Raw genomic sequence first — 16062 nt, forward strand, 5'->3', positions numbered from 1 at the left:
TTCCTGGTTTGCTCCCTGCAGGTCCAGACCAGAGCAGAGTATTCTTCCTCGGTGGTGGATCCCATCCTCCATCCTTTTGTAGGTCTTCCTTTTTAAGATGCAGGAGGTCCGCCAGTTTCCTGGAGAGCCAAGGGGGCTGCTGTGCTCTTTTGCTGCCTTTCCTCCGAGACAAGATGGACTTTGCTTGCACATCTAGGATTGCTCTCTTGAGGAACAACCACTCATCCTGAACCCCCCCTTCTTGGGTTGTGGCCCTTTAGGGCCTCTGATGCCTCCTTAGCTTGTCAAAGTCAGCTTTCCTGAAGTCAAGGACTTTGTATTACTTACTGACTTGCCAGCTTTATGGCAGATGGTGGAGGTGATCAGCTCATGGTCACTGTTACCCAGCTTCCCTTTTGATCATTAGATCACTGATTTGGTCGTCCCCGGTTGCCAGTACCAGGTCAAGCAGCGCTTTACCTCTCGTCAGCCCGTAGACTTCCTGCATGAGATAGAGGTCACCCGCGCACGAGAGAAGCTTTGTGACCGCTCCAATTTGGTCGAGTGCTCCTCCCACAAGATGTCTGGGTAGTTAGTCTCCTGTGACAACCATACACCAGGAGCATGCAGCCTCGGCCAATTCCCTGGTGAACTCCTGGTCAAGGTCTTGACCCTGGGTGGGAGGTCTGTAGTAGACTCCCACCATAGTATCCTGTGCCATGTTCCCCACAGATTTTAACCCAGAGTCATCCCCCGTGGGTGCCAATGTCAGCTTGCAGGGACGCGTAGCTTTCCTTGACATGGAAAGCTATGCCCCCTCCCCTTTTTTGTCCACTCCAATCCCTCCTGTACAAGGTATAGCTGTCTATACCTGTGGCCCAGTCATGGGTGGAGTCCCACCAGGTCTCCGTTGTCTCTATGACATCATAGTTATTTGTGTTAAGCAGGAGGACATGTTCCTCCTGTTTTATTCCCCAAGCTCCTGGCACTTGTGTATAGGCACGCAAGTGTCCCCTTGACGACCCTTGCCTTGCCTACATTTTGTTCCAGGGCTAGGGCAGGGGTGGGCTCCCTTTTAAGTGCCTTGGCCTGCTGGCTTTGCAAGGGTTGCTCAGTGGGCCAGCAGTGGCAGTAGTTGTCGTGGTTCCCCCCCCCCCAAACTTCCCAGGCTAAGGGGTCGGGGTGGCAGATGTCCCCCTCAGGATGGAGTTTCCCCACAACAAACACTTTTTTTGCATTTGGTCTTGAGGAGAGCAGGGACGTAGCTACAGTATTATCTGCTTTGCCTGCAGGAGCTGGCAACTCAGCAGGCTCTGCTGGGGCTGCAAGAGCTTCGTACCTGTTGCAGGGGCCTTGGTGCAGGGGGCCTTGGGGCCCTATATTTTAACTTTAGCCACCAGAACACTGATTTTTTTTGTTAAAGCAACTGACCTGAATCTTTCCTAAAAGGTTTATGTAAAGGCTGGACACTCAAAAGTCAAATGTTGCCTTACTGAGATTCTTATTCCAGTTGCATACTGAATGAACGTTATCAGTTTACTAAATTCAAGTTTTTGGTACTAGAACCAATTAGTCTCTTGGAGCAAGCTAAGCTTGTTGCAGATCCTTCAGGCTTCAGGGTTGTAAAACTGTATTTTAATCTTGTGTTCTGTTTTTCCTTTTTTTAAAGGAGGAAACTAGAAAGAAACCTAAGATGACAATAGTAGAATCAGCTCAGCCTGGTAGTGAACCTCTGTGTACTGTTGATGTGTGACCAGAAAACTTACAATTGGGGAGCAATAACACAAATGGAGAAACTAATTTTCAACAATTATTTAAGAATCTGTTTGCTGCAGAATGCAAGATAACTTTAAAATCCAAGCTGCTTCAGTTATGCATTGTTCTTTTGCATCGTCAGGGCAATATTACTTTTTTTTACCTCCAGGATATGTATGTTTAAATGATTGATCATAAAGATCTCTACTTGGGCAAATGCACAGAAGACAAGGCATGTTCACACAGGATAAATTTTAAGCAAGCACTTTTTCCTTGAAAGTTATCCATGTTGTCTGGAATGGATGTGTTTTAAGGATCAAATTCAGAATATCTATGTACAGGTTGAAGCTGATATAATATATAAATATATATACACCCTCTTGTATGAACATGCCTAAAACTATTTTTGTGAAAAGTTTTGTTGCATTTCAGCACATAATAATATGCACTGATATGACACTTTGGTGACAGATATAAGAAAAGAAATGAGCAATGTTCCTAATGCCATAGGATTAGGCCAGTAATGTTTTTCTTATTTTGTGTCCTGCCAGGCTAGCTTTTTCAAGATCACAGTATGCAGACTTTTGGGGGGTTTTTTGATTGTGTTTTTTTTTTTTTTTTTTTTTTTACTTGAAAAGAACAAGTGTACCTGGCAGTGTTAAGAGCAACAAGTTGGATATCCCAAATTGCTGGGAGTTTTTTGTTTTTTGTTTTGTTTTTTAAAGGAGAAGAAGCTATGTGTGTTTACAAACTAATAGGAAGGGAAAATATATGGCCTTCTTTATTTGATTAAAATAAAAACTGCAAGTAACTTTGCCACTTCAAATGCTGGTTTTGGAGCTTGAAAGATAAACGTAACTGAAGATAGGTCATCTGAAAATATTTTGCCAGTGCATTGTTTAAAGACGCTTTACCCCTCCCCCTGCTATTAAGTAATCTTTCATTTGTTTTTGGAGTCAGGCTGCACCATATATATATATAATTTTTTTTTTTTTTTAGTTGTCTTAGATAACTTGAACTATGAATTCAAAGAATTTTCAAATGGCTTTGCATTTGAGGCCTGGCCTTTGGGAATCTTAAAATAACTGACTGCAGCAATTTTACATTTAAAAATAAGTTTGTAACTAGGTGTTTTACTTCCTTGTTTTGTTTTTTAATTACAGGCATACCTCGTTTTATTGCGCTTCGCTTTATTGCGCTTTGCAGATATTGCGGTTTTTTACAAATTGAAGGTTTGTGGCAACCCTGCCTCGAGCAAGTCTATCGGCGCCATTTTTCCAACAGCATTTGCTCACTTTGCATTTTTTAGCAATAAAGTATTTTTTAATTAAGGTGTGTACATTGTTTTTTTTAGACATAACGCTATTGCACACTTAATAGACTACCATATAGTGTAAACATAACTCTTATATGCACTGGGAAACCAAAAAATTTGTGTGACTCGCTTTATTGCGATATTCGCTTTATTGTGGTGGTCTGGAACCGAACCCGCAATATCTCCGAGGTATGCCTGTATTTTTAGTATTTGAATAACTTTTTTGCAATGAAAAACTTAGACTGTAGATATGGGATACAGCATAGAATAAAGGAGTAGAATAAAGACCTCTTAAGTTGTACTGATTAAGATGGAAAAAAGAACATGGATATGCAAATGTTTATGAAATACAATCTTAGAAAACTGGCAGTACTCACTATCTGCTGAGGATTTTATACATTAGTTAAACACAGAAATACTTCTGTCTGTCATGGAAGCGCTGCTGTTCCCCTTCAAGTGGGATTCATTCTTCATTGGCTACGTCAGTAAATCTCTCAAACTAGAAGGAAAACTTTTGCTTAAAATCGAGAAACCAGGTTTGTAACCAGGGGTCCAGTGACTTAACCAAGACTTGGTATTTGTACTACTGTATCTTACAATCCCCAAATCATTGGCAGGAAGAAGATTCAGTTCTTCATCCTTAAAGTTGCAGCTCTGGGACTTTATCTGGACAGTTGTTAGTGAAATTTGACCGCAGTGTGCTCCAGTATAATAGATGGTTGTGCCTCCTAGGATTTTAAGTTTTGGCATCAGTATTTTCAGACCACCTTTTAATATTATCCCTGCTGTTTTGCAAATTGGGAAATTTTTTTATCCTAAGCTAACATTCTGTTCTTTGTTGGATGTTTCCCCTTTTTCCTGTTTGTAATTCTACTTAGGATCAGTCTCATCTGTTTCTGTATTTACATTACAAGTTGTATACTCAGAGGTCTCTGCAAATATGAAGTCACCTAATGTGCTTATTATTCAGCTTTTGAGTTCTGCAAATTTGTAATCCTGTTTTCAGCAAGGGATACGGGTAGGTGGACGACTGTACCTAAACCGTTATTTTAAGTGGCCTATCAAAAACAAACAAACAAACAAAAAACCTGCCTCTGCTTATTTTGTTTTAGCATAAGCTTTAATAAATCTCAATCTTCTGAAAGTTATGTAACACTGGTGCAGTACTTACAAGCAGTAGTTACTGCTTGCTTCTGACTTTCACAAAGACAGGGCTTACCTTCTATGCCTAAATGTATTACAGTGTTATGTAGGTTTTAATTCAAGTTATGTATTTCTAGCAGAAAAAATAGTCTTTGGATGACACTGTAAAAGACACATCACCCCTGTGGACCTTTTTTATTTTTTCCAAAAGCAGAATGTCAATGTTTTGCAGGCCACCTGCAGAGTATCCATAGATGCCTCACTTACAAATTTGCTTTTATTGCTAAGAGGATTTCTGTATTACCTCAGTTCACCACTATCTGAATTGCAAGAAAGTGACCATTGCCCTTAAATAAAACATCCAGATATTTCATTGTGAACCAAAGCCTAGTACATAATATGCATTCTAAAAAAAGGATGGTATTACACCTTGCTGCAGCCTTTAACTGGAGAGATGTCCAGAAAATAAAGCGCAATAACTGCTGGAACAAACAACTGCTGTTTTATTGTCATTGTGAAGTATTCTTGTGTTTTTTAATGTTTACTATTGTTTGGAGTGTAAGTCTTGCATTTGCACATAAGCACGAGCTGCTGTGATAGAGGATAGATCATTGCATTAACTTCAGCTTCTGCATGAACACTTAAGGTGTGATTCAAGATGTATCCTAAATTCGTCTTGTATCTCTTGTGTGTTTTTTCTAGGTGACCAGCTGTAAAGGTTTAGATCTTGATTGTATGAATGCATAAAACTAAGTGCTGCTTTTGTCACTGATCTTTGTTCTTTATCCCTCCCTTGCCCCAGGAAAGATGGGTGTTTTTATGTGGATGGAGTGTATTAATTACAGAACTGTTCCATCCTGTGGGAATTGGACAGTTTTTGCTTTGCATATTATGTGCTTCTTGAAAGAAGTGTGGTGTATTTACTTTAAGGGTTAAATTAGTGTGCATTCACATCTCTATGGTACAGATGGAAAATTACTGTGACTTGCAACAAACTAGTTGGATGCTACCTATTTAAACACAACACCAGTCATTCAGCTTGTTTATTAAATATTTATTAAACAAAACCAATGAAATAGTCAGTCAGGTACCCAGACGCTTGAAACAGCTTAAATATTATGCATAAGCCTACTGTTTTAGGGTAAATTCCTATGTCAGGCTTTACACAGCCACGGCGAATACTTTATAACATCTAAGTATTTAAAATCTTAATTACAGCCTACAAACACTCTAGACTATATTTTGGTTCTGGGGTTAAGGTTCAGAAAAATAATAGCCTTCTATCACCTCACTTCCTGTGGGAAAAATTATAAATGTGAAAGAAAGTGCAAGAAGCCATGCCATTCTTAACCAAATAAAAGGTGATCAGTTACAGTATTTTGATGTGTATTTGAGAAGGGAAAAGCAAATAAATGCATTTTTTATATGCCCAAGTAGATAACAATGGTTGCTGTATGAGTTGTATTGAGTGCAGTTGCTTGATGCCAGTGCTAAATTGGTACAACTATAAAGCCTCATTTTCACTGAGCCTCTGCTTGCTTTTTTTCTGCACAATCATATAAGCCTATGTGTTTGGTCTTTTGAGTACTACATGTGTATTTTTCAGACAATTAGTTTTGAGCAATAAAGTTTGATATTATAAAAATGCTGATGTGCGACTAATAGTGTGGTGGGGCAAAGATATGGATGGGATGGGTACTTGTTACTGTAGCTGCCCAATACTCTTGCCCTTTTTTTTGCCATGAAAGTGGAACTATCTGTATATTTTACCATCTACTAGCCAATGTAACATTTCACCTGACAGATTTTCACATGATAAACTGAACTGAAATCCTAGAACAAATCAAGGTCAATGTTGTCTCCTGAAAGCATTCCTCTTCATGTAAAAGCCTTCTTTAATCCATAAAGAAAATGAAGTACTAAATCCAAACGCCCAATTTAGCATCCACCAGTCCCCAAAGCTATCTAAATATCTACTGCTGGGCATTACTGGAACAGCTTTGAGAGAGTGAGATGTTTCAGAACCTGCTGTAGCGCAGGGGCTAGGGAATGTATACAGAAAATGAGAGGTGATCAGGTTCATGTTGTAAATTAAGCAGAGCCAAGTGCTCGAACCACTGGCTCATGGGTGGGAGGCACTACCTGTTTCCTAGCGCTGCAGCAATGTGTCTAGTAAAGTACCTGTTGTGGAAGAGGTTTAATTCATAGCTTTGAATCGGAGTTGAAAGAATTAAGTACACAAGTCCCTAGGTCTTTGGCTGTCACTGGACAGTGGAGTACAGGCATACCTCAAAGATATTGCGGGTTCAGTTTCAGACCACCGCAATAAAGCGAGTCACAAATTTTTTGGTTTCCCAGTGCATGTAAGAGTTATGTTTACACTATACTGTAGTCTATTAAGTGTGCAACAGCATTATGTCTAAAAAAAAAATGTACACACCTTAATTAAAAAATACTTTAGTGCTTAAAAAATGCAAAGTGAGCAAATGCTGTTGGAAAAATGGTGCCGACAGACTTGCTCGAGGCAGGGTTGCCACAAGCCTTCAATTTGTAAAAAACCACAATATCTGTGAAGCACAATAAAGCAAAGCGCAATAAAACGAGGTATGCCTGTAAAAGGTTTAGAGCCTGCATAAAGCAGACATTTTGCATTCAAGGCAATGAGTGAACAGTGCACTCTTCCATTGTACTCTGAGCTGAAGGTGACTGAATCACAAATGGCCATGACAAAAGTCTTTTTGTTTTCAGTCCCATCCCCCTAACTTTGATGGCTGAGTCAAGTGCATGAATTGCAGTTAGTAGTAATATTGTACCTTCCTACAGTGAGGAGTCCCTGCCATAGTTCTTATTTGATTCCTTCTTTTTCATTACCAAGTATTACTTCATTTTCAAGTATGTTAATCACAGATAGTATTCCTTAAATGGAAAGGGACAAGCGATGGATTTCGTAATGAACTTCTGTAATAATTCTTCATTACGCAGAGTAGAGAACTAACTTAAGTTACCTAGCGTTAGAGCATGAGACATCAAAAATTCTCTCACTGAGTAGGGCAGGTCTTTCCCAGATGAAGATTTGGCTTCCTTATTTAAATCAAACACTAACCCTCTTTCCACATCCCCCCGCCCCCCCAACCCCAACATCTTAAAGAGTCATGGGCCAATAGGTAGCTTGCAATTCAACTGCTGAGGCTAGTAACTGTAAAACAGCTGGACACGTTTTTTAACACATTTAGAGCAGTTTATTTGAAGTCAGTCCATGAGCCAAGACATGTTTTAACAGAATTAGCTTATTGCTAACAGATGTTCACTCTTACCCTGACCATAACATTTTCAAACTTATAACATTCCTGTGGCTTTACAAAAATAAAACATTCACTCAATCTGAGTTTCTGGCAAATGTCCATGTATTAGAAGGCCTCATTATTAAATTGGACAGAATTTAAGAATTAAAAATCTTACTTCACCCTTAAAAGCATGCTGAAATATACGGAAGTCATGATAGTTTTTTCCACTCATGCAGGCTGTCCCGCTGTCTCAAAGCCAGCTTGCTCGTGAGTGGGGGGCTGGGGGGAGGGGTAGAGAAAAAGTTGATTTATGTAATAAGCTTAATTTCCTCAAGAACTAGGTTTTTTAGTATCTTATGAAGATCGAATTCATCTTCATTTGTTGAATTCAAGATGCATTCAATCTAAACATTCATCTATTTGGAAGCTTAGGTGACTGGTATGCTATACAGAAAAATTTATTCCTATAGGGCTAGTGTGCAGGTGTTTCAAATAGCAGCATTCTTTCACTTTTTCTGAGAAGTGTTACTTATGCAGATAGCAACAGATCAAGTTAGCTGCCTGTCTTTATGAATAACATATAGGTAGGCAGACACTGTCCAGCCTGTCAACATTAAGCTGAAGGTAGAGTTTGTAGTTTCTCCTCATCAGTTTGGTCAGCAGTGTCCTTTTGCATAGAATTGTCCCCTGTGTTTTTGACGAGAGCCGAGTCTGGAGTAGGTTCAGCAGAATTTCCATTTGAATATTCTACTCTTTCAAAAAATAGCAGCAGTTCACAATGCATAGTCTGAGGAAACAGGTCTACGGCCATTGCTTTAATGGGACGAAAAGGGCTTCCTTTCACACGATTGGAGGGAGCTCGACAAAGGCTGGGGGGGTGGGGGGGAGAAAGGAGAAATTAAAATTCTTTCAATCACTGATACCTGTATTTCTAGCAAGAGCCCTTCCCCATAAGATGATAGTCTTTTCACCACTAGTACTAATTGCACTATAGAAGGAAAGGGCTCTCCCAGAATTAGAAATTAAGATTGCCACAGCTCAATCAAATATGGATCCTCCCCCAGCAGGAAAAATTACCAATAGTGTATCCCACGGCAAACATGCTTAATTTTTGTTTTATGGAAGATACTTTAGCTTTGTTTTTCTTTGGGAAGTGTGTTTTTTGGTTGCCTGCGCCTGACCCCTTCCAGATTGTATCTGATTAATTCAAAAAACTTACTCCACAAAGTTATTCATGGCAGCTCTAGGATTGCAGGATACATAAATGAGTTTCTTCAGGTGTTCAGCCCTCCGGATTGCAAGAATCACCTTGGAATCTAACACAACCAAAATGAGAGAGCGCGAGAGTGAGTTCCACTTGCCAGTTTTAACCCATATTGGTAGATACACAGAAAAATTTCAAGTTAAAATTCCAACATGCAGCAAATGTCCTATTATAGTAAAAATCTGCAATGAGTAATGTTTAAAGCCATCAACTATTTCACCGATGTCTTCTTTCTATTTTAATTCTGCCCTTAAATCCATTTCACTAAATACAAGCCAAAGCCCAAGTGAACAAAACTTACGTAGCCCAGCTCTTGGTGGATCCACAATTGTAATCAGGTTTTGTGAAGCCAGTAAGTTAATTAAAGAAGGAACAATGTCTTCAGCCTTTCCACAGTGAAATTCAACATTAGTTAGTTCTGAGGAACGTAATACATGAAAAGTTAACCAGCAAGTAAAATACTTCAATAAAAAAAAGCAGCTCTCCAATTAATACCTAAAAGTCATTAGTTGCTAGGGACAAGTATTTTTGTATCTGAGTTTTAGCTTTACTGAAAAACACGGTTCATGCAGATCATTTAACACCAATATTTTGAACACAGAGATACTAAATTTGAAAAGCATCATCCCAACAGTAACCATATTGTTATCAAGAAACAAAGTTCTTTGTTACCAGGGATTTGTACCTCTTTAGTCTGTAATATGGTCTGGTATGTAGTGTTAAGCCCTGCTGTGAAGTAAGAAATTCACACCAAGCGATTATTTATCAACAGGAAATTTGGTCTGTGTTTTAAGTGAACTATATATAATTTTCTTGAAAAAACTGAATTCAAATATAGTATCTTTTAAAATCTCAAGAGAGATGTGGATCAGTTTTCATGGATTTCTCTCAGGGAGAACACACACAAGAATGATGTCAATAGCATTCAAGTAATCACTTTAACCTGAGATTTTCACAGTTAAGCACCAGACTTCTATTTAAACTTGCCAAACTCTCAAAGCTGTTCTTAAAAACAGGTATCCCAGCATTTAGCTTTACCAACCATTAATCTGGGCATTCACTTTGGCATCCTCCACAGCTTCCTGACAGAGCTCAATTCCAATCACTTTCTTTACTTTCTGCAGAAGCAAAGGTAGCAGGTTAGGTCTAGCACGGCCCAGTTTAAATATGGTGACATAACAGGCACTAGACCAGAAGAGAAGCAAAGAGTAAAGACCCTTCATGCCATCACTACTTCCTACCTGATCAAAGAAAAAACAGTTCATTGCAGCTGTTCAGAAAGGGCAGAGCGATAGGATACCTTGGGGCTGTTTAATAGTTAAGAGATTAAAAGATTCCCTCTAGCCACTTTGCCTCCCCAGATATCTCTACTTTATAGCTGTTGATCTCTACTTTATAGCTGTAAATCAAGCATGTTTAATTTACTCTTACAGACATTCCCTCCCCCCTGTTTCTTTAATTGCTAATCCTGTAAACACTGTTTTAGTCCAGCTGAGTTGTTTCTTACCCTGTACAGCATTGAATAATAAAAAGATTCCCATGCCTAAAACAGGCCCTTGAGCACATGTGCAATGTTGCGGCCTTCCCTGGTTTTCCACAGATTTTAATGGTTTTGGAATTTTCACAGTTTTAGTTGGCTAAGAACTAATAAATCACTAAAATGGATCTGCCTTTAACTATATACAGGGACCAAGTCTGTTCACTGAGGCGATCCCTTTACAGTCACTTTTTAGTATGTGACTGCACTTCTGCTTTTGACAGATGTATGAGCAAAGGAAGATTCATTTTAACTGCTGTGAAGTCAAGTGAAAGTAAGTTATATTGGACTTTTTCAAACTTAACAAAAGACATGCAGCCAGGAAACACATGGACATTTTCATTCAGGCAGCTTGGCTATATAACCTCAGTTAAATCAACTTTCAAAAGCAGTAGCACTAGGTAAGTGCAGTAACTGTTGATTCAAGTAGTTTGCAATGAATGGCTTGCTACTAATTCAGCAGTGCACAGAAGGGGAATGGCTCACCTTTGCCAACGAAAGTCCTATGGTTCCTGTTCCACAGCAGATGTCAAGTACAGTGCTATCTTGGGTCAGCTGAGCCCAGTCTCTAATGGCTGTATATAAAACCTCTGCAGCCTGGGTATTTACCTGTGGAGTTCCAACACATCACATGGTTCCCCGTCCTCTCAAACAGTAGAGGTACAGGCTGAAAGGAACATTAATCCCTTTTATGAAAATGTTCTTCCCCATCTATGAAATAGATAACATAAACCAGCTTTTCATGTACAGTTTAAAAAAGTGTTTCACTGACAGAAGACAGTAAATCAATCTCTCTCTAACAGCTTAATGTTGGACTGGCTCAACAGATTAGGGTATATTCAAGGGTTCCAGGAGAGTTCTGACCAAATTCAAAGCAATCTGCCTACCTCTTGGTATACTGTAATAATGTCAATTCTAAACTGTAATGCACCACTAAAGACATGTGACTTTTTTTTTTGATTCAATGAAATATTCAGAGCAAATGCCAAGGTAACAGTTAAACTGCAGGCAAGGAAAGGAAAACACGTTTTACTAAGTGAAAATTTCTACTGAGGCAAAGGAAATGAATAACAAAGATACAGAAACAGGAGGAAATACTCATGAAATAACATCAACACAGTAAAAAAAAAATCAATTTAGTATCACCTTGTCCCTCTAAAACTGATAATGATAGCTTTCCTATACCTACACATTATAGGTATGAAGATACAGAATAAGGAAGCAAGTTGTCCAGGCCAGTATCTCCAAGCCTAGGAAATTCTCTACATGAAAGAATAACAACTTAGTGGCCCAAGATCTAAAGTGAAGATTAGAAATGCCAGGGTATCATTTCCCACAATGTACATGTGATTCCTCAACTCTAAAAAGAAGTTACCTGAAAACTCAGGTAAAGAGCATGCGCTGTAGTTTTTGCATTGAATTTTTCCCCCTCAACCAAAAACTTGGGGATTTTTCATGTTATTGGTTTATGTTTTCAAAGACTTACGAGTTTACTTGCTACAGCTAAGTATGTGTTTGGAGGAAAGTGCTATTCTGGAATACAGTAGAAAGTAAGACTCTTCAAAAAGCTTTGTATTAATGAAACCAGCAGCTGCAGTTGGGTTTTGCTTGTTGGCAAGACAACTGGGAATTGCTTGCTAATTAGCACTTTTGAGAATTTAAATCATTACACAGTACTGTGTTTAGTTCTTGTTTTTAATATGTGCTGGACAGTACAGTAATTAAAGTACAGTTTTCAGCACTTCATACTGTGGTGTTTGATTATGTAGAATGATGGTGACACTGATTATTCCAGAAAAATATACTTTCTACTGTAAATGCCACATTCATAATACACTTCCTAGGTAGAAACTATACCTTCCTCTTCCATACAAGGCCTGATTGCCATTGTAGAGCTGTAAATTTCATACACTAACTTGACCAAAGAGCATTCAAATATTTTCACTAGTTTAGATGAAGTGCCGAATCTGAAAGTTTATAGTATAAAAGTATCACTCACATGCTAAAAATATTCAGTTATCAGAGGTATGTAATTAAAGAAAATAGATCTCTGTATACTTCTGCACCCTTTTTTTTTTTTTATAAAAAAGACTATTTTTTATAACACTAGACATCTCAGTTTCTTAGTAAACTAGTCAGTTAAGAACTAGTACTTATTGCACTAATTACAACTTAGTTTAAATACTACTCAATGACAACATTACTTGGAAAAATGCATGGGGAGAAATTCTAAACTTTAGACCAAGAAGTTCTTCATATATGTACTTATCACCAGCCACGTGATCTAAGGGCAAGTCTTCACGATTGGGAGATTTTCTGAAAGAAAAAAAGCAAAATATATTAGGTGCAGCATTATTTTCACAGGAGTCTAACTACAGGAAAAAGAACACTTAAACTTTCCTTTCCAGGTACAAGGCTTACCTCTGACCCTCCTCTACAAAGTACAGAGAGGTTACCCCACTGTCCTTTCCGGTCCCTTCTGTAAAGTACTTTGCCAGAGATGCTTTCAACTCAGCAAGCTCTTCTTTACTTAATTTCTAGAAAATCCAAATGAAAAGAAAATGCGACTATTATATACTTGACTATTTTCCAGCATCCAGATTTAACAGGTATCCTGTTAAGCTTTATTCATTTGGTTGGGTATTCAGAAGCCTGCGCCAAATCAACTTAAGTAGGGAAATAGTGGCTAGGAGCAAAAAATTCTCTGCCATCATTTCAGTCACTGTATGCCTTTGGTAAGGAATACTGAAATGATACAGCTTTAGTTTCACAAAAGCTACATGGCTGCAAGCTATGACTGTTACAAACGTGAGGGACTTCCTCACTCCAGCATCTCTGCAAGCACAAGCAGCCTTCTCTGTACACTCTCCATGCATTGTCCTTCTAGTCAAAGACGAGTGAATAGATTATTCAACATGCTGTTCCATCGTAAGTGCAGTTATCTAGAGCAGTCCTCTCCAGCATCTTTTCCAGGGGCCTCTGCAGCATGACTCCATTCACTAGCCACAATCCTACAAGCTGCTCTGGGGGGCAAATTCAACCACCCACAAGTGTGCTGAAGGGAACAACAGGATTGGAACAAAGGTAGAATGGTGATAATCCACTAGTAGTGGTCCTTGGTCAGATGAAATAGGAGTGTAGTGGTTTTATGAGAGAGCTATCTATGCTTAAGGAAATCAAATAATTCCTTAAAAAGCCTGTGAGATTTAAGGGTCTCCCCCTCCCCCTCCCACCCCCGCTTATGTCTACACCATCTTCAGTACCTGAGGATTGAAATAAGCTATTGCCATAATATGGCCATCGCTGCTGGTACGGACTGTGAGCTGCTTCCAGTGACCTTCATAGGTTTCTGGGCTGTAAACTGAGTAATGGGTTGACCTGCAATTTTAAACAAATCTCAATAATTGAACAGAAATGTTCCCTACATAATACTTTATAATCCAGCTAAACTGCCTGAGCCTACCATATGAGGTAGGAGAAAAGCAACAGTTCATTTAAAAAGCTGAAAGTCTTGGCTGTCTTGTAAAGAGGGATAATACAGTATTTGCACACAAGTGCATAGAACGCATCTCAGCAAATGCAACAGCTACCTTTTCTGGTTGTACCATACTCCCTTTCACGCCATCCTTTTTCACAAGGATCAAATAATGCCACTGTCCTTAATAAACCCTTTACTGGTTTCCACATAGGAAGCAGGGGCTTGATGAGTGAACCATTTTCATCTTGAGGGTTCTGCCCACATCTTAAATCATCTCACTTTTCCTGTTTGCTGAGCTTAACTGTTCTTTACGCAGAACCATCCCACCTTTCATCTTTGTGATTCCCCCCACCCCCAAGTCCACTCTTATGCATGAAGAAGTCTCCCACTTTCTTTTAAAACAAAGTGTCCAACCTTCATGTTCAAACTCTTCTTTAAAACAGATTTCTTCACATATTTTCAATAGTAAGGATGAGAAAAAGGGGAGGGGAGATTGGGGAAAAAGAGCCTCTATTATTGTGATACTGAACCACCTAATTCCTTGCCATCTGGCATTTTGTGCATTTGCTTTGTATCATCTATTCAGCCTTGAGTGTAAATATCAAAGGACAAGAACCATACTTTGCTCTGGATATGGCCAAGTAATGAATACACTAAAGAAGCTTGCTAAAGTAAATAAAAGGAGCTGTGTCCAAACCAACCATGTACTGAGGAGATGCTGCAGAAAAGTACTGGTAAATATTTTTAGGATTAAAAGTTTAAGACAGCAAAAGCCTTTAACAGCAACCCTTAAGTCTAATCTACATCTCACCTTATGTAGTCTTGAAAGGCTTTCACTACCTTTTTGGCAAGAGCAGGAATGTGAATAGTGTCAAACGGTTCCACTACAGCACAAGTTCCACCCTTGTATTTGCCAAGGCGACAGCCCACAGTTTTGTCTTCTTGGTTTACACCTACGCCGATCAAAAATTCACATTTGTTGCGGTACTCAGTCTAAGTTTAAACATGGGGGGAAAAAAAACAAACAAACTTAACTGTTCCTGCCTAGAAACATCTCTTTTCAACCAATATTAATTTACATTGCTAATATATTTATTCATTTGTCAAATGGTTATTCATGAAGTTAAGACATGTATTTATCAAGTTCCATATTTTTCTCTACTGTAGTAATGTACCCCTTCCCTGAAGGCTAAAAAAATTAGGTGACTTTTAGAGTGTACTACATATAACCTACTCAAACCCCAAATTTAAATTTAACTACCTGTAATGGTGATGCTTTTACTCCCTCTACTGGGCAACAGATTTTATTATACTTCTGCTTCTGCACAAACAGCCAAGGTAACAGTGCTTTGTTGTTGTTTCCTATTTCCCTGCACAAAACAGAAAGGGCAAAAGTTTGAGAGATGTACAGAGTACAGGCATTTCAACAGAGACATTTAAAATGTCACTCTCCCCTGTTTGTTTGTTTTTTGACTAAGAAGGTCACATGCTTTACTTACAGGGACAGACATGTAAATGAATTAAAGTATCAATAAAACCAACATTCTATTTTTATATATTATCCTACACTGTTCTAATATTTTAATGCCTAAGTAAGACAAAGATGACAGAATTAGAGCATTAGAAGCCAGAAGGCAATCAGAATTACATAATGAGTTTTACACCTGCTGCGATTCATTTTTCAGTTCTCCAAAAGGCTGGTAATTCCAACTTTTCAGGACTCACCTTGGTGCTTAGTGGAATAACTGACCTTAAAACAACATATTTTATTTGGCAGGGTGTTTTGAAGCTAGCTGATCCAGAACTATGAATATCAAATTCTAGACCAACATGATTGTCAGAAGCTAGGATTGGAGGATTGTATTTACTGTGACCAAGAAAATGGCTCTTTCATATTAAAAAAAGAAACTTAAACCATTATCACCAGGAGTGTCAAACTCATCTAGCCCCATGCACCAGATAAGGGGTATGGGGCAGGATCAGGCCCACAAACTGGCCCCATATGCCAGATCCATCCCACAGGGCTGGGCCTGTACAAGCACCACATACAGCACATGCGCTGGTTCCGGCCTCATGCACAGTATGCAGCATATGCCAATGTGGTATGAGATGAGTGGGGCCGGTCCAGGGCACATGCCACACACAACCCATAGTCAATCTGGGGTACACGGTATACATGGCACTGGCCTGTGGTGCATACTGCATGTGGCACCCACACCAGTCTACGTGTGCTGGATCCAGCATGGATATCTGCCTGTAGACCCAGTCCAGACCAGGTCAGGATCCAGCATGCAGGGCTGGTCTGGT

At 39.1% G+C, this 16062-nt stretch overlaps 2 protein-coding genes across 2 annotated transcripts in view; one reads left to right on the forward strand and one right to left on the reverse strand.

The window, feature by feature from the left end:
- Nucleotides 1–5719, forward strand: part of DGCR8 (DGCR8 microprocessor complex subunit) — a 27147-nt gene extending 21428 nt beyond the window's left edge. Inside the window, exon 14 of the mRNA XM_090063278.1 lies at nucleotides 1649–5719. Coding sequence (XP_089919404.1) covers nucleotides 1649–1732 — 84 coding nt within the window. The 3' untranslated portion in view covers nucleotides 1733–5719. The remainder of the gene's footprint in view (nucleotides 1–1648) is intronic.
- The window catches only part of TRMT2A (tRNA methyltransferase 2A), a 15638-nt gene continuing 1915 nt past the window's right edge, over nucleotides 2340–16062 (reverse strand). Inside the window, exons 3-12 of the mRNA XM_090063279.1 lie at nucleotides 15017–15125; nucleotides 14567–14748; nucleotides 13541–13655; nucleotides 12699–12814; nucleotides 12482–12593; nucleotides 10764–10886; nucleotides 9783–9858; nucleotides 9042–9158; nucleotides 8696–8792; nucleotides 2340–8345 (exon numbers count right to left, since the gene is read on the reverse strand). Coding sequence (XP_089919405.1) covers nucleotides 8090–8345; nucleotides 8696–8792; nucleotides 9042–9158; nucleotides 9783–9858; nucleotides 10764–10886; nucleotides 12482–12593; nucleotides 12699–12814; nucleotides 13541–13655; nucleotides 14567–14748; nucleotides 15017–15125 — 1303 coding nt within the window. The 3' untranslated portion in view covers nucleotides 2340–8089. The remainder of the gene's footprint in view (nucleotides 8346–8695; nucleotides 8793–9041; nucleotides 9159–9782; nucleotides 9859–10763; nucleotides 10887–12481; nucleotides 12594–12698; nucleotides 12815–13540; nucleotides 13656–14566; nucleotides 14749–15016; nucleotides 15126–16062) is intronic.

Source organism: Crocodylus siamensis, chromosome 9 (assembly GCF_052110815.1).
Source record: "Crocodylus siamensis isolate JL-2025a chromosome 9, ASM5211081v1, whole genome shotgun sequence".
In the NCBI taxonomy this organism is placed as follows: Eukaryota; Metazoa; Chordata; order Crocodylia; family Crocodylidae; genus Crocodylus; species Crocodylus siamensis.